Source organism: Gymnoscopelus braueri, assembly GCF_963280865.1.
Source record: "Gymnoscopelus braueri genome assembly, chromosome: 6".
In the NCBI taxonomy this organism is placed as follows: domain Eukaryota; kingdom Metazoa; phylum Chordata; class Actinopteri; order Myctophiformes; family Myctophidae; genus Gymnoscopelus; species Gymnoscopelus braueri.
In genome coordinates this window covers 37359768-37386561 of record NC_137607.1, presented here as the reverse complement: position 1 = coordinate 37386561, position 26794 = coordinate 37359768, and the positions used below count along the sequence as shown (strand labels likewise).

General features: G+C 41.9%; 2 protein-coding genes across 4 annotated transcripts in view; both read right to left on the bottom strand.

Moving 5' to 3' along the window:
• Positions 1–1692: 1692 nt before the first annotated feature.
• On the bottom strand, positions 1693–23724 carry LOC308086231 (uncharacterized protein). Of its 3 annotated transcripts, none has more exons than XM_080429688.1 (22): positions 23656–23724; positions 22170–22343; positions 21265–21331; positions 19981–20415; positions 18422–18541; positions 16587–16727; positions 12464–12589; positions 11633–11755; positions 11045–11167; positions 10780–10902; positions 10193–10315; positions 9616–9738; positions 9261–9386; positions 8635–8763; positions 8292–8384; positions 6952–7047; positions 5415–5510; positions 5143–5238; positions 4674–4775; positions 4337–4442; positions 3280–3396; positions 1693–2458 (listed from the first exon to the last, which is right to left on the bottom strand). In XM_080429688.1, the coding sequence occupies exons 2-22, from the start codon at positions 22332–22334 to the stop codon at positions 2383–2385; spliced, it is 2706 nt and encodes a 901-aa protein (XP_080285814.1). In that variant the 5' UTR covers positions 22335–22343; positions 23656–23724; the 3' UTR covers positions 1693–2382. The 3 variants fall into 3 exon arrangements, 2 of the variants coding, with proteins under 2 accessions (XP_080285814.1, XP_080285813.1); XM_080429687.1 differs by lacking the exon at positions 23656–23724 and adding an exon at positions 23425–23547; XR_013933232.1 differs by lacking the exons at positions 1693–2458; positions 3280–3396; positions 23656–23724 and adding an exon at positions 23425–23547 and having other exon boundaries at positions 4407–4442; positions 6952–7061.
• Positions 23725–25778: 2054 nt separating this feature from the next.
• ghrhrl (growth hormone releasing hormone receptor, like) overlaps positions 25779–26794 on the bottom strand; it is a 41239-nt gene continuing 40223 nt past the window's right edge. Inside the window, exon 13 of the mRNA XM_080431165.1 lies at positions 25779–26450. Coding sequence (XP_080287291.1) covers positions 26349–26450 — 102 coding nt within the window. The 3' untranslated portion in view covers positions 25779–26348. The remainder of the gene's footprint in view (positions 26451–26794) is intronic.

Sequence of the window (26794 nt, the reverse complement as noted above, 5' to 3'; positions counted from 1 at the left end):
CCTGTCTGTCTGTCTGTCTGTCTGTCTGTCTGCCTGCCTTATCATCGTGTAATGCCAATGATTTGATGGATAACCATTCCATTATTAGGATAACAGACCATAAGCTCAGAATAAAGTGATGTCTGAATAGAGCTAAGTGTGCGGAAATGTCTTTTTGTCATTTTGTGAGGGTCTATGGGATAGCAAAAACAAATGCGTTGGGCACGCAGAGACTGCCATATGTAAAGATACAAAAGAAATATCACATTTAATAACATTCAGCTGCCATATGCAAACATAACATACAATAAACTCAATAAACATTACGGTTCTGCAATATACTAACATACAAGTGTATTAGAAATCACAGGGTGTAAACCGATTTGGTTGCATAGAGTCAAAAGTCTCTAATCTCTAAATCATTATGGGTCTGTGTTTGACAAATACATTGGAATACCTTCCAATGTATTTAAGTTTGCTACACTTCTAAAGCCTAATTCATATGCAACATGTTGTTCATGTTGATAAGTGACATGAAGCTTATCACAAGTATCTCTGTAAAAGGCGCCTACAACAGCGTCTACTTTTTGAGTGTTCAAGGTCAAACAAACACTGTGTAGGTCAAAAGGAGATACAGTATTGTTCTCATAGCTGCATTTCATCAGTTTTATAGGACAGATTTATCTCTGTTTTGTTACATTTAGACATCCATTCTTAACCCATTAAGACCTGAGGACCCGATTCTACCAAATGTCTTCTAAATCCTAACAGTTTTCAGGAAAACCTATGCTGCTATATCAGTGGTGCTCAAACCTTTTCATGTCAAGGACCCCCACAATTATATGTATTGGGCCGCAGACCCCCGTCTCCAAATATTTTGTTCCAGGGACCCCCAGAAGCAAAGATTTGAGATAAAAATGTTCACTTCAAAATACATATAGTATATATATTCAAAGATTTGCACACATTTTCAAGATTTTTCTAGAATAGCGGATCTACAAGCTCATAGCGCGGCACGAAGTGACGCGCTATGAGCTTGTATCTCTGCTATTTTTGAATGACCAAAGTATAAAATAATGGTTCAAGTGGTTAAAATCTCAAATGACACAGACGCTTCCCGGTTTTAATGGGGTAAGTGGAGATGCCTACACAGTGAAACTCTGTTTTTAACTACTGACCTCTTACTGGGTACAATACAGACACATTCTGCCCAGACAAGCGACTAGTTTCTGTGTATTGTACAATGTATTGAACAATACACAATCGTGGAGGTTCAATTGTACTGAGTAAATTACACCATTATACAGAAGAAAAAAATAATTTGTATATGAACTAACGTAGTAACAATACTTTTGGTCGTAAAAAAAGATAAGCTCTTTTTTGTTATGCTCAGTTCAACAACTGCCCTACTGTCTTTTTAGGGTGCCTTGTTTTTTTTTTGGTATTCCTTCAATTACAGAAAAACATCAAATAATAGTAAAAAGACATAAAAACATAACAGGGGGGGTGGGGGGGGTGATGGACATTCATGAATGTACTGAAATATGTTGCTTGATAATGTGATATATGAACCCCTGCACTGTGACTGTAACTGAAAATCTGCAAATAAAAATTAAGTAAAAAGAAACATAACGGGGGGGTACACTTTTAAGTTATAGTAGTCTTTGGCCTTTGGGTGTATTACTATTAGGTCTATGGATTCCTTATAATGAAGTTAGAGAACTTTCAGAGCAATTGCTCTTTAACCACTTAAGCCCTGTATGCTTTGTCGTAAGATAAATAGCAAAAATAGCCAATCTAAAAGCTCACAACATGCAATGTGAGCTTGTAGACCTGCTATTTTTGAACATGTTTACTTTTTTAGAAAAAAAAATACATTTCTGGAAAATTGTCGCCTATAATGACTGGCCCAAAATAGGGACGCCAGGTTGAAAAGTGGTTAAATGGTCCATGACATACAGCCCACATCGTTAGGCCATTATTACTCTGTTATGTTGGCCCAGGTGTGGTGTGAGTGTAACACTGGACTGTGGTCATGTTGCGTTGTGGTCTACCTGAATTAGTACATTAAGTACGATTTTGAGGTATTTTTTTACTTTACTGGAGTATTTCCAAATGACAATACTTTTACTTCTACTCCACTACATCTCAGAGGCAAATATTATACTTTTTACTCCACTGCAATTATTTTTGAAAACTTGTGAAACGGGACATTTTGCGTGGTGAGTACTTCTACTTAAGTATATTTTGATGCAAATACTTTTGCACTTTTACTCAAGGAAATTTTGAATACCGGACGTTTACTTGATCAACATTGTGGAATTGATACTTTTACTTAAGTAAAAAAATTTAGTACTTTTTCCACCACTGCTTAGTGGTTATACAAGGCTTGTATAATCATATTCATCTCCCCTTCTCCGGACACTGGACTTTGTAGCCCACCCTGTAGGCCTGCAGGTACACACGAGCTTGGTTTATCCTGCATACAAACAGAGAGAGTATTATTGTAGACCTGTCAAAAAAATAGAGCATTTTTTGGACATGTCATTTCTATTAACCCATTATGACCTGAGGCTGATTCTACAAATGCCTTCTAAACCAGTAGTTCTCAAGACTTTTCAAAAATGTAAAAAAAAAAGAAGCAGATGTACAAGCTGATGTACAAGTGACGCCTGTGAGCTGTATCTTTTGATAGCCAACGCAAAAATCTAAAATGACACAAATACTTTCCTGGTTTTAATGGGTTCTAGTATTAAGGAGTATTAATTCATTGTAACCTGTATTCTTCTATTTTTGTGACTGAAGTACTACAACCATAACATTTTTTAAATGTCATTTCTTCTGTTGTCCACAGACTTTACATTTGAAAGATTAGATAATAAAAATACAATTGGGAAATATCAAATATGTACACAAAACAATGAGACATGAGCCACAAGAACTGAGAGTAACTAAATACATAAATACATAAATGAATAAATAAATAATGAACCAATGCAGTTTATATCAATAAAACATGATAATCAATATCATCCTCGCTTCTACAAAAACTGACCTTACATATTTCAACCAATTAAACCAGAATTGGATTAATGTAGCTTTCTGTCAGAGAGAGAAGGTAATCCTTCCAGAACATAGATGTTATTTACAATATCGAAAACCTGCATTTTGTGCCTGTACTAGTGTGTGTGTGTGTGAGTCTGTTTGTGAGTGTGAGAGAGAGAGAGAGAGAGAGAGAGAGAGAGAGAGAGAGAAAGAGAAAGAGAGAGAGAGAGAAAGAGAGTGCGAGAGCTATGTTACCTGTATTTCGTGCACAGCTGAACTCCCAGAGGGCCACAGCGGTCAACATAACTCTCCCTGAAGCCCTTCCTTACAGCCCGAGCCATGCTGACAACCGTGGTTACCACGGGGCACGTCCTAGCGCGCATGCACACAGAAAATGGATATTGACAGTTGCGCTTCCTCTGAATGCTTTTTTAAGCAGTGCTCAGGTACAGAAACAACTAGTTACAAAAAAGAACCACGTACACCACGGTGGAAATAGCGGCACTCCAAGGAATGCAAAACGCACATTATTTTATTAAAAGGGTACAGTGTTTTGGCCTCAGCCCTTCCTCAGAGCAAGTTAAACAGTGAACAGTGCCCCTCATTTTGTATCTTACATGTATGTATGTAATCATCCCCACCTGTGTCGGGGGGAGGACCTTGCTTAAGAATCAATCAATTGACAATCAGTTCACAATATCTCAGACACTGAAGGTATTTGTCAGATAACATCACAGAGTACATCATGATCAGGAATAAATAAATAAATAGATAAAGCCGTGGTAGCACAGATGAGGGTGAAAATCAGGAACTCCAAAACACATTAACACATCAGATGAAATTACAATACATAAGTACACTATTGAAACATACACAATGACCTCGAATAATCCAAAACCACAACATTGTACAAGTCCAGTAGATGTCTTTGTGGGTTTCAATACCTACAGGGAAGTGGACGTAACAAGACAGAGGGTGTAATCTCCCTAAATTGCTATCTCAGTTGCTACCTAAATTGTAATCACCCTAAATCTATATCTGCTATCTAGAGAAATGTTCTGGATTTATCAACTGAACACTTTGCAAGTTGCAACCACAGGGACTAAATGATGATTTAACCTACAAACCCTTCATATAAATGGAAGTAATGTGTACTGTCACTCATGTATTTCCCGGCAGAATAAATAAAAGGAATACTTAATAAAAGAATGAGAACTGAGCCCTCGTCTTGCATCCCTTCTTTTTTGGAGTGCCGCTATTTCCACCTTGCCGTTTTCTTTAGTTTGTCTGTTGTTTGTTTGTTTGTACTTACAGTTTCTCACAGCGTAGACCAGCTGTGCCCTCTGGACAGGTGCAGGTGTTGTGAGGACTGCATGTGGCACCATGCTGGCACGGGGGCACACATGGAGTGGTCACCGCTAAAGACACAATTCACACCAACACAATTAATACTTTTGTCATCACTGTAACACATGCACACATATATGTCATTCATTCATTCATACCTACGAATGCAACACATTCATTCAACACACACACACACACACACACACACACACACACACACACACACACACACACACACACACACACACACACACACACACACACACACACACACACACACACACACACACTCTTAGGCTGACCTGTTTCACAGAGACTCCCAGTATAGCCACTTGCACAGCGACATCTGTTGAGGCCCACACATACACCTCCATTTTTACATGGTTTCTGACACTGCACTGGCTCTGAGCAAGATAAAGGGAAATGTGCACATTCAGTGTGTCATACAGCAGCACTAGAAGTACACTAGTTACTAGAACACTGCTTTGTATTGTGTTGGGTGGGCGGAATAATGGCAAAAAGTGAAAAGGATTGAAGGTATTTGCATTATTTTGAGATGACAAAGTATATGAAGTGGCTGATTTAGTTTGTGGTGTCAACTGTTTGGGCTTCAGCACATCGGACAGTCAATTGTGCATCTTGTTCTCTAATCAACATCCAAACGACAGCACATACTTGCCGCTTCAAACTAGTTAAAAAAAACACTGATAGTTGCATTCAAGTAGGAACTTGGTCCGGACAGAAAACACATCAAATTGTGTGTCATGTTACCTATCTGACAGCGAGCTCCCTGCCACCCTCCGACACACGTGCATTTGTTGACATCTGCACACCTCCCCCCATTTTGACAGGCTGGTGTGCAGAGAGCTGTGGAAGAAAATAGCACATTAATAGATCAGCGACTTCTCCCAGAGTTGCGGCCTTTCATTTAACTCTGAGAATGGGAAAATGTACCCAAATGGTCCTGATAAGGTAAACATTGACATCCTCAGGAGTTCATTTAACACTGAGGATTTTACTGCGTGGAGATACGTGGTACTCACGTGACAGGCACTGAGGGCCAGTGTAGTCAGAGGGACACTGACAGGAGCCGGGCCCCACACAGCGGCCACCGTTTGCACACGGCAACTCACACACCGCTGAGAGAGAGACAGGGGAAACCAAACATCAAAGAGGTAAACAAGAAATGAACGAAATGTATTTATAAAGATATTCAATAAAGATAAGTGACTTGAGAAGACACAATGACAACGGTGGGAAAGACAGATGAGTGACTGAATATTGTTGATATATTGACCAATTTTCGGAATCAGAATCCCTTTTGTTTTCCAGGTAACTTTACACATACAAGGGATTTGACTTGTATGTGTAAATAAATATACATACACACAGACACAAGACAACACAACACAACACATGATGAAATAGACTAAAGGTTGAAAAACAATAGCCTGATAAGGTGCAACAGGCTATAAAGCTATAGTTGGTGTAGAGATACTAGCTGTGCAGCAGTAGGTGCATGTGCACATGACAAATACGGTGGCCATTTCTCCACTACCTGTGTATGATGTTGTTGTGGAAAACAAAATAAGGTTTGAAGCTGTTGCAGAGCCATTTGCTCCATGTCAGGCCTTAAACTATATTAAGATCATTGCAACATGATGACACAATCTTGCAGCATCACACTGACCATTGAATGGACAGGTCAGAAGAGGTCGAGTTAAATGAAGACTGAACAGATAAGGACATGAAACACGATGATCTGATTGTGAAATGGTTCTGATGCTATATAAGTAGGAAGCTGATGCTCCCAGTCAGCTAATGTGCAGGATGCAGTAGGATTGTAAGAAGGACTGAAAGCTTATTGCATGGCTCATCTTATCAATAAAAGACCTTTAATATAATTTGTATCTAGTCTGTCATCTTTGAGAAATTCCACCACAATGTAACAGCAAAATGGCCACCGTAACTATGAACATGGTCATTGTGGTAAATTGCAGAACAGAAAATACATAGAGACACTCTAGCTCACAAGTGATCTTTCACAAGTACATAAGCTCTTTTTCAGACTTTGAATGGTAAATTGGCACATTACCAATAAAGTAAAAAAAATACGTACTTGAATTGGACATAGTATTTCAACCAGATTTTGAGTGACTTTTCAGACTACAACAACAGCGACCTCTGCTGGAAAGCTAAGGTCTTAATGTGATCCAATCAACAGGATTCTTTGTTTCATTGGTATGGTTTGAACAGCAGGTTTCAACTATGCTTGCAAGGACTACAGCTTCCTCTACAGATGTATATGTCCCAGCCTCAAAATACAAGTGCTGTGTACAAGTACTAACATGGTAGACAGCCATTAATTGAGCCGAAGGACAACTGCACTAATTATAAGGGCAGATTATATCGTTTTCATGCATGGCACTAATTTCAAAGGTTGGAAATGCTGCTTGCATCACACTAGTAACTGCTGTTACTAGTGTGTGTGTGTGTGTGTGTGTGTGTGTGTGTGTGTGTGTGTGTGTGTGTGTGTGTGTGTGTGTGTGTCTTTTTGTGAGCGGATGCACTGTACAGTACCTGTGTGACAGCCAGTTCCTGTCCAACCGGGAGGACACAAACACATGTTCCAGCGCATACAGGTACCTCCATGGGCACAGGGTGGTGAGCACATGGCTGAAACACACAACCTAACATGTACGTCATGTATAACTGAGACATTGCATGCTAGAGACACAGAATTAGCACAATATCTTGAAACCAAGGTCAAAATCACCATTGTAATTTATACATTGACATAGAAACATAAGTTTTTCAGAAAACTGTTAGGATTTAGAAGACATTTGTAGAATCGGCCACAGGTCTTAAAGGTTTAATGACATTCACTTTTACACCACATTCAAAGTCTTTGTCCTGGTCCTTCAAAAGTGTACAAAAAGTTTTAAGTGAAAATTCCATTCCAGTGATCAATGGCAGGTGTTTTTCTCTCACATTTCTAAAGCCTTTTCAACTGCAATGAAAAAAGAAATCTTTGCCTGCGGGTGTCGCTGGTGAGGGATTTTGCCTGTCAATCATCGCCTCTGCTCCGCCCCCCCCAAAGGAAAGGATAGGGGAGGGGAGGGGCGAGGAGGAGAGTGGGCGCGATTATTCGACAGTGACCTCACTGTCGAAGGGCCAAGCTCAGATTACTTTTCAGCCTAATTATTCAGAAAACCCCAGACCACAGAAAATCCACTGAATGTTTTAAGTTCAGGTTTTTTGGGTGTAATTGAGGTCATAAAACCCCAAATAAAACATTGAAAATAAAAAAAGTGAAAATGAATGTCATGATACCTTTAATGGGTTAACCAGCTACAGGATCACGTTCAGGTCACTTGTACAGATTCCAGTCCTAAAAATCGAATATGTTTCATGTCGCGGGGCTTTGACTAGATCCTGAAACCCCTGCACACTACAAGATAACGTGTACCAACCGTCTATGGTGACCTGCCCTGTTTACCAACTGTCTACATTGGTGACCTGCCCTGTTTACCAACCATAGTGACCTGCCCTGTTTACCAACCATCTATGGTGACCTGCCCTGTTTACCAACCGTATGGTGACCTGACCTGTTTACCAACTCATCATGGCCTAATCAGGCTTTAACCACTTAAATCCTATATACTTAGTTAACCGGGGACTTAGTTAACTCGTCTGAGGACAATCTAGAGAGAGGACACCAAGGGCTCTATACCCTTTTCCCTCTACACCAAATGTCTTTGCCGAAAATAGCCGATCTACAAGCTCACAATGTGTTGCATTGTGACGTGGTGTGAGCTTGTAGATCTGCTATTTTCATCCTGCGTTTACCCCAGAATAGGAAAGGACACTTGGGTTCATGAGGTAAATGATTAAGATATTGACATTCAGTATGTTTGTACCTGAGCAGCCCAGACCAGGGTAGCCCGGAGGACAATCACAGGTGTTTGGACCCACACACACTCCATAGTTCTGACATGGTAGATTACAGACCGCTGCAAGGATGAGAGGATGGATGAAAGAAGAGAAAGTAAGAGTTAGCAATGAAAAAAATAGATGAAAGTAGCATGTCAGATGGTTGACAACAATAAACCATGTCCCCTTATTTACTGGTAATATCACACATCAACAGTATTGATGAGTCAAATAGAACTTTACTGTTCAAATAGATCAGTAAAGGTTTTTTGGTCATGCATTTGTGGCAACAACTACATGATTACGGACAGATATGGAATAGTGACTCACGCTGGCACTTGGTGGGGTTATCAGTACGGATTTCATAGCCCTCCCTGCAGGAGCAGTTGAAGCCACCAGGATGATTCACACACAGCTGCTCACAACCTCCATTTGTGAAGTCCCCACATTCATCCACATCTGAACAACGAGGGAGGGACAGAGTGAGCGAGCGAGGGAGGAGTGGAGAGATAAAGAGATGTGTAGATGGATGAATGAATGCTTATGACAGACGGACTGTAGGGCCAGATTGACAAGAACCTGGTGATACGATAATCATCAAGATACGGGGGCCACGCGACGTCCATTGCATCATGATGCAATCGCGAACCAATTGACATTGCGATATATTGTGATCATATCATGTCTACCTCAATACACATAAAAAGGTGAGTAAAACTGTTTTTGCAATCTGCAAAGAGCAGAATTCACTCAATAAGGCTAATCTATGATTCATTTTAAACTGCCATGTTCTGTAACCATGTCTAATCTATTAGTACAAATGTAATATAACATGCTTGTGAATTGACCCAGTATTTTGAAGGAAAAAAAATTCTTTAACCCTCCAACAGACGGAGTGACAGAAAGACACAGACATTACTGGCGGACTGACCGATCAACTAAAGATGGGGACTCACCCACACACGACTTCAGGTCCTTGTCCAGCTCCCATCCTGGCCTGCAGCTGCAGTGGAGGTGTCCCTCAGCCCTCATGGTGCAGACATGTTCACAGCCACCGTTTCGCTGCTCACAGGACGTTACATCTACGCAGGAGGCAATGAACCACATGGCCATTAAGAGAGAGATGCTGTAACTGTACTGCACACAAGTGAGCAAAATATTGGAGAATTGGGGAATTGAGCTTAATCTATGATACTGATCAGTTGTTTATATACGCTAGACACAAGCATACTACCATACAGATATGGGTATAGGTGAGAGGGTCTTTTCCATATAAAGTGACTGCCAATAATGGAACATACTGGTACATACTAACACAGCGGAGGTTGTCTGTGTGAAGGAGTAGTGGAGTTGTACAGTGACACGTGTGCCCTCCAGGTGTGTTGGTACAGGTATGGGAGCAGCCGCCATTCTGGAGCTTACACTCGTCAATGTCTACATGCGCACCCAACACACACACACACACACAAGACACAATTAAGACCTGAGGGCGATTGAAAATGTTTTCTAAATCCTAACAGTTTTCTGAAAAATGGATGTTGCTATATCAGGGGTGCCAAGGACCCCCACAATTATATGTATTTGCCCGCAGACCCCCATCTAAAAATATTTTGTTGCAGGAAACCCCAGAAGCAAATATTTGAGATAAAAATGTTCGCTTAAAAATACATATATTCAAAGATTAGCAAAAACGTTCAAGATTTTTCAAAAAGTAGCAGATCTACAAGCTCATAGCGCTGCACGAGAGCTTGCATATCTGCTATCTTTGAATAGCCAAAGTATAAAATAATGATTAAAGTGGTTACACAGATGCTTTCCCAATTTTAATTGGTTAACTTGAATCTAGTCTGAAGCGGATCCACACTAATTATAATCCCGGGTTACTGACCCACACAGCTGCGGCCATCGATGTGCAGCTGGTATCCGGCTCTACAGGAGCACAGGAAGGAACCCTGGGTGTTGGAACACACCTGAGCACATGTTCCGCTCAGAGCCAAGCACTCGTCCACATCTGAAGGACCGGAGTGAGGAGGGAAGACAAGTTGAGTATTTTATCATGCATGGTATGTATGGGCCCATCTGTTGCTCCCTAATAGATCCTTTTTTACAGCAGCTATTTTAATGGGTAAACTCAACTGAAGATTAATGGTGGGTGTGTTTCATTTAGGTGCTATTTGTGTGCCATCATGGAAAGCACCTGAACAGTTCATGCTGGCATCACAGAAACACTGTTAACTTCATGCTGGCACAGAGAAACAACTAAATAAAATTAATATTAATGTTGCTTCAGTTGCATTTACCTGTCACAATGTCTGGAAAGAGTCTAGCCTGATCTGATGCAACACGTTCGCACAACAAAGTATAAATGGCCTTAGAGTGACATTCTCACTTCATTGTTACCCCCTTTCTTTCTTTCCTACCTTCCTTCCTTCCTTTGTAGGAAAAGGACCTGACGTGATGATGTGTTCACCTCACCTGTGCACTTGTGTCCGTTCTGGTCCAGCTGGTAGCCAGTGTTACACAGGCAGCTGTAGCCTCCAGACTCGTTGGTACAGTTGTGTTCACAGTGACCGTTGTTCACTGCACATTCATCAACATCTGAACACAACACATTAACCTTTTTATTAACCTGTATTATCAACATTATCTGGTAATAATTGGCAACATGTAATGTAAATTATTACATGTATGTATCAAATTACATGGTAGACACACAAACAGACACAGTCTTCTCACACACCGAAACAGGAGTGTCCGTCTCCATTAAAACCCTGGTAGCATTGGCAGAAGTAGGAGCCAATGATGTTGCCACAGCGAGCATTGGTGTCACACCCGTGAACACCCGATGCACACTCATTCTCATCTAGAAAGAGAGACAGATACATAGAGATACAGATAGATAGACAGAGACAGATATACAGTATATTCTTCCCGTTTTCTAATATTTACAGATAATTCTACTCTGTTCTGTTCTACTCTTAAAGAAGTAGTTCACCCAAAACATTGTTTATTTTCTATCACTTACACACCCCTTGAATTCATGGAGATTTTTTTGTTTTAGTCACATTCCTAAGCCAATAATTTGATCCGACAGTGTGGCTGGTCAGTACCGGAGACTCTGCTGGTCAATAGTCATCAAATTATTGGCTCAGAAATGTGACAAAAATAAAATAAATCTCCATGAATTCAAGGCTTCATGGGCTGTGTAATTGATAGAAAATACGATTTTTGGGGGGTGAACTACTCCTTTAACTTTAGTTATCCTCACTGTGTAATTTCCATGGCATGAGGCTTCCCATAGAGGGAGGGCTAATTGTTAATCGCTTACCTTCACAGTGTGTGCCGTTACCGCGGTAACCTGGCCTACAGATACACTTGTAGCTCCCAAGAGTGTTGTAACACACGCCTTGACCCTCACATACCCTGGGACTCTCCTTACATTCATCCACATCTAGGACAGAAGAGGATGGGGGGGAGAGAGAGAGAGAGAGAGAGAGAGAGAGAGAGAGAGAGAGAGAGAAAACCTCAGAGTTAAATGAACACTGAGGATTTCACTGTGTGTAGCCGTAGGATTTTGTCTTTTACCAGGCAGGGTAAACAAAGTGTTCTCATATTTAATTGCAAAGACGCACACACAGATTGATTAGAATACAGCTAGAAAAAGCTATATTTATCAAGCAGGGAATGGGTCATCATCATACCTTGGCACACCATGTAGTCTGGACACACAGGACCTAAGACGGAGCAGAAACCAAAACACAAAACACAAAGGAGGAAGTGGGAGAAGATTATGGAAAGAAATGAGTGTGCTGAGAACCAGAGAGAAAGTGCAGTCCATCGATGGAAATGCGAAACAGAAGGGAAAAAAACCACAGGATAAGAAAAAACGGTGGGTCAAGGTTAATTGGTCCAGCAGAGCATTCAGCCCAATCAGCAAAGCATTAAGCTCATGTACTGTATAAATGCCGAAGGCAAGGCAAGGAAAAAGGAAACAGATAACGCCACACTGCATTATTGTTTCATTAGTGGTTTGCTGATCGATGTTGTGACCTTGTCTGGTACGTGTTGAACATCCAGAAGAACTTGCTCACCTCAACAGATTAAAGCGTTGACATTAGACTGGTTCTAACTGGGTGTAAAGCTTTAGTGTTTCACTTACCGACGCAGGCAGGAGATTCTGCTCTGAATCCCGGCTGACACTGGCAGATAAAGCTACCGTGAGTGTTCACACACACATTGCCCAGCTCCCGACGACACTGCTCTTCAAAGCTGCACTCATCCACATCTAAATGACAGACAGAAAGGCAGCCCATTACAAAGAGAAAGATCCCTCTCTGTTAAGCTTTAATTTATACTTATGCTTTGAACGCATTTCCTCCAGGAAATTAACAGATTTTCAATTGGAAAAAACTCTGCATTTCCGCATTTCAGCAAGCAACACTGTTGTGTAAGGAAGCATAATTAGGCTTTACGCTACAAATATGTTTTGTATTTCCAGATGTGCATTGCAACACAGCTGCATCTACTGTATATTCCAACTGTCATACCTACAGAGAAGAGTAGCCGTCTTGTGAGTATAAGTGACCGCTTCAGACTAATGCTTAATTCATGCTCCGTAAAACTAAAATAGCAGATCTACCAGCCCAAAACGCGTCACATCTGTGACACATTCTGAGCTTGCAGGTCGGCTATATTTGGTGTGTGACACCGTCATACGATGAAGTATAAATCTAGCTTAAGACTGTTTAATCTGTGTATATATACTGTATTAACCATGCAAAAGTATTGCTGTATTTCTAGCTGGGCTGCTTAAATGTTAAACGTCTCATCACAGCATGAACACTTCCAACACTGTTAACAATGGGCAGCTCAAACTGCTCATACCTGGTCTGACCCTGTCGCCCTGCCAATTTTTACAGCATGGCTCTGTGTGTGTGTGTGTGTGTGTGTGTGTGTGTGTGTGTGTGTGTGTGTGTGTGTGTGTGTGTGTGTGAATGTGCGTGTGCGTGCGTGCATGCGTGTGCAGTGTGCATGCATGCCTGTCTGCAGCTAATCACGCAAACCACTGGAGCGATCGACGCCGATCAGTCATCTATGACTGACGCCATAGATGACTGACCACATGGTCACATAAGCAAATATCACTGGGACTGGTATTTGATTGAAATAGTCAAAGAGACATTGCCCTCAGGTGCCTCAACACCCTCATACATGTCGAACTACTTCTCCAAAGTGAGTGACATCCACAACACTAGAGGGAGCTGGTACCACCCACATTTAGAACAAACAGGAAAGTGGGAAAGTTCTCATTCTACTGCTCTGCTAGCCTGGTAAACTATCCCGGTCGCTGAATTCACATTTCATTTTCATTCAGCAGACAAATGTGAATTCCGCAACCGGGATGGTTTACCAGGCTACTGCTCTGCCACCAAAATGTGGAATGACCTGACACAATCCATTAAAGGATGTGTAACACTGGTTTCTTTCAAAATTGTCCCGAAAAAAACATCTATCAGGAGACCAAAAGGGGAGGCAAATGTAATTTTCCATTTATTGTATTGTATTTTTGAGTGGTGCCAACCACTCCTACACTTGACCGTGTGTGTGCGTCCCGTGTCCGTCCGTTTGAGCACAGCCTCAACAGCTGTAGCTGATTGCAACACAAAGATGCAACCAGTTACACTAATTAAACACAAACAGGAGTGCAACACATGCGCCACTGAAAGACATGCACACACACAGGCTGGCTTCATGTGTGTGCGCGCGTGCTAAAATTAGTAAAAATACTTAAAAGTCATCAAAGTCTGTAAAAAGTAACTAATTTAAGTAAAACCACTTGAAAGTTACTAAATTGCATAAATATACTTGCACACACACACACACACACACACACACACACACACACACACACACACACACACACACACACACACACACACACACACACACACACACTAAATTGATCCATCTACAATTTGAGTAAAAGTACTTTAAGTACTTTTAAAGCAGTCTTAGGCTAATAATAGTTTAATGAAATGAACTCATCGAAGGCACCACTCACTTCACACTGGGTGTGATGTTTTTTTTTACATATAGTGTTTGTATTTGTTGATGACATGTGTAGGAGCCAAATGAGGATTGTATTTGTGCACTGGATTGGATTATTGATGGAGGCACCTCATTGGCACCTTGTTGGTGGGTGTGCCTTTGTGGGTGGCCTCCGGTGACTAAAAATGTGGCTCTCACCTGCTCACCTAGATTAGTTGGTTTGCCCATGGAGGTAGGGTGAGCTAACCTGACTCCGTCAGATGGAAGAAGCTTGCGACACACATTTTGTTTCACAGCCTACTTCCATCTGAGACTCCGGTAGCAGAATCGATGACAAACAACGTTTCATTTTTTCAAGATACTTGGCAGGTGATTGGATGATCCCGCCCCTAGCAGCCGCTGATTGGTTCGCAAACGCAGCGACCGGGCAGCTCTACTCCCTGTGCAATCCCAGACTCCTTCCTGAAATCAAATGCAAATGAGATTTCCGGAGGGAGGGGGGTTTACCAGGCTAAGGGTGAGCTGTATTATTGGTTATTGCTCACTGTTTAAATTATTCGATTTCTTGGCACATATTTATTACATTATTTATTCATTGTAAATTGTAATAATTGGTGCACTGAACTTGAAAGTAAAGCATTTTAAACTTGAGCATTTGTTTGGAATTTAATCTTTTAATGCGCATCATACAGTTTTAAATCTCCCAGGCTTAGCCTGCCGGCTGATCATTTATTGGGAATGTTATCAGCCGCAACAACATGTATTATTGTGTTAAAGTGTATGCTATGTTGATGAATTTAATACATAGGACCACAATGGAAACAAGTCCCCAATACTTTTTTTGTGTTATCCTCTTAGCTTTAATGTCTTACTGTACCACGTGCTGTTTACATTGCTGACTAATATTAATAAATTATTCAATCAATCAAAAAACAAGTCCAAAATCTACATCAGAGTTATGGTAGGTCTGAGATCCACATTGGAGTCACGCCGTTTCTATGTGGATCCCGAGATCCACATCATTTCCTTTTTTATATTGTATTACTTGCTGTAGGCTATATAATGTTTCTGTGACCTAGAGACCAATGCCAAGTCAAATTCCTTGTATGAGAATATACAGTAATTGGCCAATGACAGATTCCGATGCATAATTTACTGGGGCTGCAACTTATTAGCTACAAGCAAACACAGAAAAGGACAGTGATTGTACTGGACAGCTTGCAGGTATGAATAAATGCAGTATAGTTACTGTATGATGGCCTTTGTTGTTGAAAAGAAATCCATATTTCAACCTTTTATGTTTTTTTGGTAAATGAATGCCCTTCTTTGTCAGAATCCAGTGTCACACAAAAGTAGCAAAAAAATAGACAATCTACAAGCTCACAATTGTCTGCTTTAAGTGAAAGTGAAAGTGGTTAACACATAGCAGGCTATAGCAGTTTTGTAGAATGAGTGCCATAAACGGCTATAGCCGTTTTTTCCTCTCTTTTTTCCCCCACAAGGGGCGCTCTCACGCAATTTAGGAATGATCCTAGGACCCTGTCAAATGGAATGGACGGATGTGAATCCAGTCCAAAAAACTTGACTTCAGTCCGCTCCAATGATCTTGAGAAAAAGGTCCTTATCTCCATACTTTTTTACCGTGGTGAAAACAAGCCATTTTCGACACGTGATCACTCTGCAATGGCGGATCGCGCTAGAAATATTATTGTTCCAGGCGTTAGTCGGGACCCTCGACCATTGCGCACGCACCCTTTGTTTACACCCGGGTCCTCGTGGAGGCTACTACAGCTCTAAAAACACCGCCAAGTGTGTCTGTGGGTTTTATAAAAAATTAAACCAATGAAAAGTGCAGTATTAACAAGAGCTTGTGACTAAATAATAACTGCATTGGATGCATTGGAGCGCAGGTTCTTTTTGTCTATTTCCTGAAAAGTGACTGTTTTGGACATACAAGGTTTCCACCCGACAGCGACGATATACTGCACTCAGCTTAATTCGGTGTCATTTCAGATTTTTGTGTTGGCTATTCAAAAATAGCAGATCTACAAGCTCACAGTGCGTCACTTTGTGCTGCGCTGCCAGCTTGTACATCTTCTATTTTTGATTTTGTTTTGGAAAAATCTTGAAAGTGTGAGAACTTCTGATCTGGAAGGCATTCTGTAGAATCGGACTCAGGTCGTAATGGGTTAAGAGGAAGAGGAAAAGTAAGGGTTAAAAGTCATAAGCCTCACCAACACAGTCCTGTCCATTCAGAGCCATGACGTAGCCCAGTGCACAGGAGCAGGTGAAGGAGCCTGGAGTGTTGGTGCACACCGCATCCCCCTTACAGGCCTGGAGACCTGTTACTGCAGCCAGCGCACACTCATCTATATCTGCTCCAACACACACAACAAGGATTGGGATCAGAGATGTATCATGTACCGATTAGGGATGGGACGATATGAAAATTTCATGTCACGATTATTGTGACCAAAATAATTGCGATTTACGATAGTATCGGTAGCTTTTCCGATACTGATATCGGTATCGGAACAACTCTAATTGGGATTAGGCTCTGTACCATACATGCACTTACCAGTGGAACAATGGAGGGTTTATCACCTGTCATTCCCACTCCAAAAAAAATGTGTGCATAACTATGCACACACACACACACACACACACACACACACACACACACACACACACACACACACACACACACACACACACACACACACACACACACACACACACACACACACACACACACTTTTATTACTATACAAGTAAAGAAAAAGTAACCAATACAAATTTTAAAAAAAATACAAAACATTTCTGCGTTAAAAGGAAAAATACAAATTCACAAAAAAAAAACTTTGAATGTTTTTGAACAATTCAACAAAGTGTTTGAAGTGCCTGTTTCACCCACTTCCGGGGGGCGGAGCCAAAATCCGAGCCCGAAGTATTTGTTCGTAGACCCCCACTTAGGGGGGGTAGAAAAAGTTTCGGAGCGATTAGGGGCACTTTTCATTTAACATGGGGTTTCAATGGGGAGTTTTTAGGAGCCTTCTCCGGGGCGTGGCTTCCGGGGGAAGGGGCGGGCTTAAACGCAACCTTGACAGGTGTGTTCAGTTTTCAAAGACCTTTCATTTGATGTATGGTACGTCTATATTGGACATTTACTTGGCTGCACACAGGCAGTGCACACAATAGTGCACACAGAGACGCAGAGACACAGAGACACACACCCACAAGCCGAGCACGGTTTCATAGTAAGCTCCACTTGCGCGGAGGCGCGCTCCTTCCGCTGCGTTCGCAACTAAAGGACATGAACATTTAGAATGGCGATTTTATTAATGCTGCTTAAAAATAATTTGTGTGACATTTTTTACCTTAAGCCTAACGCAGAAAATAGCCAATCTACAAGCGTCGTTGTGCGACGCGTTGTGAGCTTGTAGATTAGCTATTTTTGGTGTACATTGGTGCACAACTAAGTGTAAATTAGGGATAACTCCAATCCCAACCCCTAAACCTAATGCACTTTTGAGTGGAATAATGGAGGGTTTATCACCTGTCATTCCCACTCCAAATTAAATTGGTGCACACACACACACACACACACACACACACACACACACACACACACACACACACACACACACACACACACACACACACACACACACACACACACACACACACACACACACACACACACACACACACACACACACACACACACACACACACAGCGGGGTGGGGGCGGAGCGGGGCGACAGTGGCTCAGGGGTAGAGTGAACTGGAAACCGCAAGGTTCCTAGTTCGATCCCGGGCTGGGGCGCTCCCCCAGAGTCAGTGTCGAAGCGTCCTTGAGCAAGACGCTGAACCCCTAATTGCTCCCGATGAGCAGGTTGGTGCCTTGCATGGTTTCCTCCGCCATCGTTGTATGAATGTGTGTGTGAATGGGTGAATGGCACAATCAATGTAAAGCACTTTGGATAAAAGCATTTACACACACACACACACACACACACACACACACACACACACACACAGTGTCTCTCTCTTTCAGAGGCTCACGTACCATGGCATCCTAATGCACCCATCAGGTAACCACGGAGACAGCGACATGAGTAGGAACCGGGTGTGTTAGTACACCCCGCATTGGGACCACACGCTCCTGGCTTTGTACACTCATCCACATCTGCCAAGTAGAAATATGTCATTATGCCGTAATACAGTACACAGGTTCTCGTCCTTTTTCATGTCAAGGACCTCCAAATTGATATGCCCGTATATGACCATGGACCCCCATCAAAAAGGATTTTGTGCCAGGGACCTCAGACTGTGACTGAAAGGTTTGATGATCTGCAACGTCCATATGTCCTCTTGGAGCAACGTGACTGATCATAATTTGAAATGTAGGCATGGTATATTCAGACAAACTACAAATAACAAAGACTGGCTATAGAGCAGTGGTTCTCAACCTGTGGGTCGGGACCGGGGGGGGGGTCCCCAGATGACAGTAAAGTGACCATTTAATGACTTTTAAGACCTTTTTTATACCTAAAAAATTTTTTTATGACATTTTATTAAATGAAAAAAGTCCATTAATGCATCAAAAGTAATCAACGAACTAAATTGTGAAAATAGCTATTTTCAGCTATTTTCACAATATTTATCTGTGGAACCGAATCAAACTAAATGTTATGCCTACAAAAAAAGTGCTTATCAGGGTGGGGGGTCCCCAGTTCAAATATGATTATAGTCTGACATCACTGCCACTAGAGGGCGCTATCCCCCTGGGTCACAGTGTTATTTTTTCTCTATTCCATAAACAAATCAGCTGGGAGATTTCATTCATATGAATACGAAGTATCAACTGACTGTGAAAAAGTACAAATTTATCCACAGGGAAAGAAAAACATATTTCTTCTCCACACACAGTCGTTATCAAATGTAACTCAATATCATAAACGACACAGCGTCACATACCTGACAAAATCGCCGGGATGGTTTGTTTATTTTTGGAACACAGTTATTATATGATGCAATCTAAGATTTCTCTATGGGATTTGCAAGAGAAAAAATAACGGCGTGACCCAGGGGTAGTGGGTAGGAGTGACGTCAGGACCTCAGTACCTAGAAAACACGGAGCAAGCAGATTGCTCCGTGATTTCTTTGTTTTCTAGGTTGTTGTTTTTTTTGGGCCAAGGGTAGAGAGAGAGGAGAGACATGCGAGACAAAACGGTGGTCAGGTTGGTGGTTCAAACCCAGGTCCTCGCCCTCACAAAGACCATATCGTTTTTTTTCCCAAGGGGGGGGGATCAAAACAATGGCCCTCGACGCAATTGGTTAGACCTACAACCAACTACCAATTACAGTCTCCCATATTCGAATACTGGGCCCTGATTGGTCACCCACGTCTCCTGGAGCAGGAAATGGATTCTCTATGGAGTGGTGTCAGACCCAAATCGCAGAGTGCAATTTTTTTTTGCACTCGCAGATTCGTCTGGTCCCAGGCTAACAAGGTACCCCCTGCTTGTTCATTTTAACTTAGCTGTGGACAAACCCATGAGCAAAAGGAAAAACAAAACAGAACATTTCGATGTTGAAGATTTCTGTCTTTATGTGGAGTCTCACCCTGACACTCTGGGCCGTCCTGCAGGGTGAATCCAAGAGGGCAGCTACAGCTGTCACCATCCTTCACCAGGCCAAAGGGACAGCTACAGCTGTCACCATCCTTCACTAGGCCAAAGGGACAGCTACAGCTGTCACCATCCTTCACCAGGCCAAAGGGACAGCCACAGCCAGCATCCTCTCCAAGCCTCACCTGGTTCCCTGGGCATGATGTCACGGTAGTGGGCCCAGGGTGAGGACTGGGGCCTGGTGGAGCTGTACTGGGACCTGTAGCTGTAATGGGGCCTGGAGCTGTACTGGGGCTTAGGGCTGTACTAGGGTTTAGGGCTGTACTAGGGTTTAGGGCTGTACTAGGGTTTAGGGCTGTACTAGGGTTTAGGGCTGTACTAGGGCCAGGGGCTGTGCTGGGATGAGGGGCAGCTGTGATGGTGCTGGGGGCTGTTGAGTCAGGAGAAAGGAGGATTGTAGAATGAATTCATTTTATGATGAGTGAGTTCAGTTGTCAGTGTTAGTCTGATACAGAGCTTGAAAACCTGAACACACATCAAATATGTACGATGAGAAAGATCAAATGGCGGGTGCTGCACTGGGTCTTAGTGTAAAGGCCACACGTGTTCACTATGTAAAACAGCGGGATGGCCAATACAAGAAACAAGAGAGAAAAATATTAAAAACATTTCCAACTTGATTCCAGCAGTGAAGTGTAACAGTTGAGAAGGAGAATCCATGGCACTCCGGCGTAGAAACAAATTCAAAAGCCTTTCTTCACTTAACTCATTTAGACCTGAGGACGATTTTAAAAACGCCTTCTAAATACTAACCTAACTTTTCAGGAAATGTTCTATTTTATATTTAAATCCTGTTGCTATATACATATACATATACATATATACATATAGCAACATCTAAAATGACACAGATGCTTTCCCGGTTTTAAAGGTATAACAACGTACAGGCTTTCCCGGTCTGACACTGTCATACGACAAAAATAGCTGATCTACAAGTTCACAACACGTCGCACAGTGAGCTTCTAGATCTGCTATCTTCACTGCGCAACACCTACGTACGACGTGTATAAATTCATCATATAGGCCTAGGCTATTTTTCAGAATTTTTAGCTACAATGACACGCCCATCATATGGACGCCATGGTGGATAGGCAACAAATGTGTTTCAACTCTAAAACGAGGCTTTGTCTCCATTAAGTAAGAGAATTATCATTAATCCTTGACAGTATGCACACATCCCAGCACTTACTGTATAAGCCAGGAGAACAAATAAACTCACGTGCAGTAGGTTTTTGAGTTGTTACGCTGACACTGAGGTTCCCAATGGCATTCTCAATCTCTTGGTCCTGAAACAGAGGAGAGGCTGCTGTAATACAGGGACCCAAAGGATTATTTTTGGTGTCTCCCTAGGACCCAGACGGGACCCTAACAAAATAACATTATGAATTAATAACTTAAGCCATATTAAGAAAACATATAGTGAAAATAGCAGGTCTACAAACTCACAACGTGTTGCTATTTTGAGCTTGCTATAGTTGAAAGGGGGGGGGGGGCATTGTTTGGGAAACACTGCTATAATAGATTTCAGATTTGTATTGAAGGGATAGCTATATTATTACACCAAATAAATGATTCTCCTTATGCATCCATTAGCTTGTATGTGTTAGTTTTGTGTGTATTTTTATCACTCTTATCACCCGGGTGCTCAAAACATAAACACAATGCAAAAACCTTTCATTCATACGAACATGTAAACACTTCACCTTGCCAGCCTGCCTCCAACACACTTCTCACAAAGACGCTACCATACCAGGGACCGGTGCGCAGAACACACTGAAATATATACTTCCTCTTTTGTTGATATCAAAATCTAAGCCTGTGCACTATAAAGGACTGGCGCAGAAGTCCTATCAAACATTGAAAAAAAATCTGAATGAAGCAGGCCCTAATAAGTTACCATAGTGAACATAATATGACCATTGTGGTGTCCTACAGTATCGGACCAATAGCACACAACAAACGGTCAAACAGTTAACCATGAACATTTTGTTCATTTTTGTTGTCACGGTCTTGTGGCCCCCGACTTCAAGTCATTTTACAATTATGGCCCCCTGCCTAATCTAGTTGAATACCCCTGGTGTAGACAAACACTGTGTAGACAGACATGACACCATCATCAATCACCTGCATGTTGATGGCTGTCTCAGCACCAATGTCACCCGCCTGGTTGATAAGCTGTGTCTCGCCCTGTTTGAGGACCTCATTCTCACTGTCCTGGGGTCTGGTCAGAGGCTCTGCCATAGATAGAGCCACCAGCAGAGCCCAAAGGAGAGACTGAAAGTGTGTCATCCTCCAAATCTATGTGGGGGGGGGGGGGGGGGGAGAGAGAGAGAGAGAAAGAGAGAGAGAGAGAGAGAGAGAGAGAGAGAGAGAGAGAGAGAGAGAGAGAAAGAGAGAGAGAGAGAGAGAGAGAGAGAGAAAGAGAGAGGGAGAGAGTGTGAGTGAGTGAGTGAGTGAGTGAGTGAGTGAGTGAGTGAGTGCACGCGAGTGTGTGTGTGTGTGTGTGTGTGTGTGTGTGTGTGTGTGTGTGTGTGTGTGTGTGTGTGTGTGTGTGTGTGTGTGTGTGTACACACATGCCCAGGGGTAAAGGCAAGCAGAGATAGAAAGAAAGACAACGAATACAACTTTTTGGTGATACTGCAAGATCAATGAGCTCACTGAAATTCTACCCACATCATGCTGTAAACTGAGGCCCAGAGAGTCACCACATTCATGTCTGGACACGTAAAGAGACAGTGAGATGAGATGAGGGGTGGTACCACTACCCTGTCATTAAGTACAACATCTCCAACCCCCTGTCCTGTCCTGTGCTGTCTGTCTGTCTGTCTGTCTGTCTGTCTGTCTGCCTTCAACAAAAGAATCCCCCACACATCTGTGGGCGCTTTAATTAGATAGCAATCTATCAGTGGTAGAAAAAGTACTCAATTGTTTTACTTAAGTAAAAGTATCAATACGTGCAATGTAGAAATACTCTGTTACAAGCAAAAGTCTGGAATTAAAAATGTACTTGAGTGAAAAGTATTGGTGTGAGAATGTACTCAAAGTACCGAAAGTATGCATTATGCAGAATGTCCCATTTCACAGGTTTTCAAATATACACAAATCTTTTGAAAATAGCAGATCTACAAGCTCACAATGGCTCACATCGTGATTCGTGAGGTATTGTGAGCTGGTAGAACAAATGGCCGAAATGTCCAGGGCTGAAGTGGGTAATGTATATTTTGTAATAATAATAAAACTCTACAAAGTAACTAGTAACTAAAGCTGTCAAATAATTGTAGTAGAGTAAAAAGTATGACATTTGCCTCTGAGATGTAGGCTAGTGGAGTAAAAGTAAAAGTACTGAAAATTGGAAACACTCCAGTAAAGTAAAAAATACCTCAAAGTTGTACTTAAGTACAGTACTTGAGTACATGTACTTAGTTACTTTACACCACTGCAATCTATGAAGTTAAACTCGTCGCCAGAGACAGACAGACACTACCACAGTAGTTTATTGAACAGTTGTTGGTCGAAAGGTCGATGGCTCCACAGTCTGTAAAATAAACACAGATAAATACATGAATTAATAAGTGAATAAAAAGTGAGGCTAAGCAACCGTTTCACTCACCCGTGTTAACTTGATCACTACAGTCACCTGGAGGTTAGTTTAACAGCTCTATTCCTCCTCTGTCTCCAGATGCGGTCTTACTGTGGAGCAGGAGCAGTGTTGCCAGGTTTCACGAGAGAAACAAGCACCCAGGTCTATGGAAACAAGCCCAAAAGAAGCGACAAGGCTGTATGATAGGTCGGCGATCTACATGCTCACAACGAGCAAAATCTTTTTAAAAAATGGGATATTTTTTGAAACATTTTAACAACACAAAACTTGTATGGGGGGGTCCCTCTTCCCTGGCATAAAATATTTTCATGTGGGGGTCCTTGAGAAGTGGCAGCGGTGGCCTAGTGGTTAGAGGGGCGGCCTTGATACCGGAAGGTCCCTAGTTCGATTCCCCAATTCATCACATCAATCATGAATCACCGCTGAATAGCCCTTGAGCAAGGCTTCCATGCAGGGCCTGGCTGTAAATAAGTGTTAACTTAGTCCAACACCCTGGGTAAACAACAAACTTTACTTGAACATGTTTGAGAACCACGTGGCTTAAACAACATCACACAGCAAGGCCAAAATAAGCAACTACACTTTAGAAACAAGTCAAGCCCCAAAAGAACGCAACCCGCAAATGCCAATATTTACAAGCAACTTAATACCAGAAAAACATGCCTAAAGTCGCTTATAATAAGCGGACATGGCAACCATGCTGTGGAGCAGGAGCTTAAATCTTCCAGCTGGGGGGCTGTAGGCTAACTGCTCCAACTCCACTGATTCACAACATCCTGTCAGTTCAGGAACTCTGACTGTAGCTACTTCCCATTCCTTTACATCCCCTAAGGAGCAGGAACAACAAACCCTACAAATCCCCTTAAATCCCTGTTATAACCAGCTGTCTGGGAGGAGCAGGGAGGCCGAGCCGTGCCCTGGCTCTGAACCAAGAGGTCATAAACCAGACAACCAATGGTTCTCAAAAAAAATTTCAAGGACCCCCCAAAGTTATATTTGTTTTCTCACGGACCCCCATCTGAAAATACTTTGTTCCAGGGACACCCATTGGAAAATAAATTGAAAACGTGCAAAATTATTCAAAAAATTACAAATTATTTCAATAGTTAAAAAAAAAAAAAAAAGTCTGCAAGCTCACATCCGACCCATGGGTGTCCCCTGACCCCACTTTGAGAACACTGTCATAAACTACTCACAGTGAACAGCAGGGTTTCGGAAAAACAAGGGTTGAATGAAGCATTTCAACAAGACATAAGGGAATTTACATAGGTCGGATGTCCCACCAACTCCCAAATCAACTAAAAGAAGTCATTTTAACACATGGGAGTAGGCTACCCAAATAGCCATAGGTCATGTTGTTCTCAAAGTGGGGTCCAGGGACCCCCCATGTGCCCCCTGGGGTCCTTGAAGGGGCTATTTAGTTGGGTTTATAGCCTATACAGCTAAATGACAGATAGTTAGGAACCAAATGAACCCTTACGCGGGTCTGTAACTCTGAGTGTACAAATGCAACCAAATGGACCTGTACGAGCTAGTCCATTTGGTTCCATTTATATACTCTGAATTATGGAGGTCTGTGGCCTAATAATGCATACCAAACTGGGGGTCCTAAAAATGTTAAAGTTTGAGAATCACTGCTATCGGTTATACCGCCCCCCGCCCCCATGTCAGTCACATCCAAGTATTTATGCAGCCACACTCACAAACAACGTCAGCCATAGAAACAGCTTTATTGGAATTCCTCTGAAAACAATGGCATCAGCATATACTGACGTAATAATATAGACCAGATGGCATATGCAGTGCTCAAGCCTAAGCTATGATTGTTAATTTATGGGTTTGTAGCTGCCCACCTGTTTTAAACCCATGCTTGCATGAGCCAGAGAGAGACAATGAGGACATATAAATGCTTGAACTTCAGCAGAATCCTTTATTAACTACTAAGGCATATGGAGCAACATAGAGGCACTATAAAGCAGCAACAGCAGTTTACACACACTGTCATACATTAGAATTCTGTATCAATTAGTAATTGTTGAGGAGTCAGAGACACTTCACATTATAAGACAGAAGTTTAATACACAAGCTCATGGGAGAAGTACATTATACATTTAGGGTGGTGGGTGGTGGTACAGTAATTCTCAGGGAAAGAAGGGAGAGAGCCTAGTTATATACAAAGATAAGAGGGGAACTGCTTGTGCTGATTTAACTCAGCCCAAAATACAAAATAATAATGTCAGAGAACATAGAAGGCAAAAGGCGAATAACATAATAACATAATATAATAACAATATAGGTATAATCCTACCACAATTCCTCCTCAACACCAATCGAGAAATATCTATGAAACAAAGTCATGGCATCAATATGCTCTGTTCTATGAAAATGTGTGGTTCTCAACGTTTTCCGAAGGGCCCAATTGAAAATCTCAAAAGCGTTTGCGGCCCACCCATCTGGCCACTTAGCACAGCAGCCGTTAAGTGGTCACATGGGTGGGCTGTGTGCATTTTCAGAGCATGTTTATGTTAAAGAGATATCTCACTGAAAAAAGTGAGGTTGGACTTTTGTCAGAACACATGAGCCACTTTTGGGTGCAGTCCTACTGTTTGAGACACACAGCTTTACAGGAAGCTGTGGCGAGTGGAGTTGAATCTCAGAGATGTGCTGAACAGCTGAACATTCTTTCTTTAGTTTTAGTGGGACTAAAACGGTGTATCCATCTGACTGCCCTTGGCTCCAGGCGAGACCACGCCGTAGCTGTTCTCCTGCCACCGCAGCCACTGCACGTGTATCTCTTTCTGGACCTGTCAGAATAAAAATAAATAAAAGAACAACATATCATTAGACATTTTCAAAGAGGTAAACCGTTGCTAAGTTCCATCATTTGCTTTGACAGTAAGGTCTACAGTTGAGGGCTGCTGCCTCTTGAAATGGACTATTCTGTTTTGGGATTAGAATAGAACAAGATTTTAGTAGACTGGTAGACTTTAGTTTTGATTTAGACATTTCAAATAATACAATAATCCAAACAATAGAATCATTCACAAATTAAATATGATGTACATTTTTGCAGATTTGTTGCAAATTAGTATTTCTCAAATGTTTTTACAGGGAGAAGTGCTCAGATCACACTAGCTTAGAAAACAGT

Bases quoted from the DNA above. Each gene is read 5' to 3' on its own strand.
- LOC308086231 (XM_080429687.1), bottom strand. From the start codon at position 23,460: ATGTACTCAAGTACTGTACTTAAGTACAACTTTGAG. The intron at 11,168-11,632 runs GTAAGCGATTAA...CTCTCTTTCTAG, and splicing joins TAACGGCACACACTGTGAAG to ATGAGAATGAGTGTGCATCG. The intron at 9,387-9,615 runs GTATGTACCAGT...CCTCCTGCGTAG, and splicing joins AGACAACCTCCGCTGTGTTA to ATGTAACGTCCTGTGAGCAG.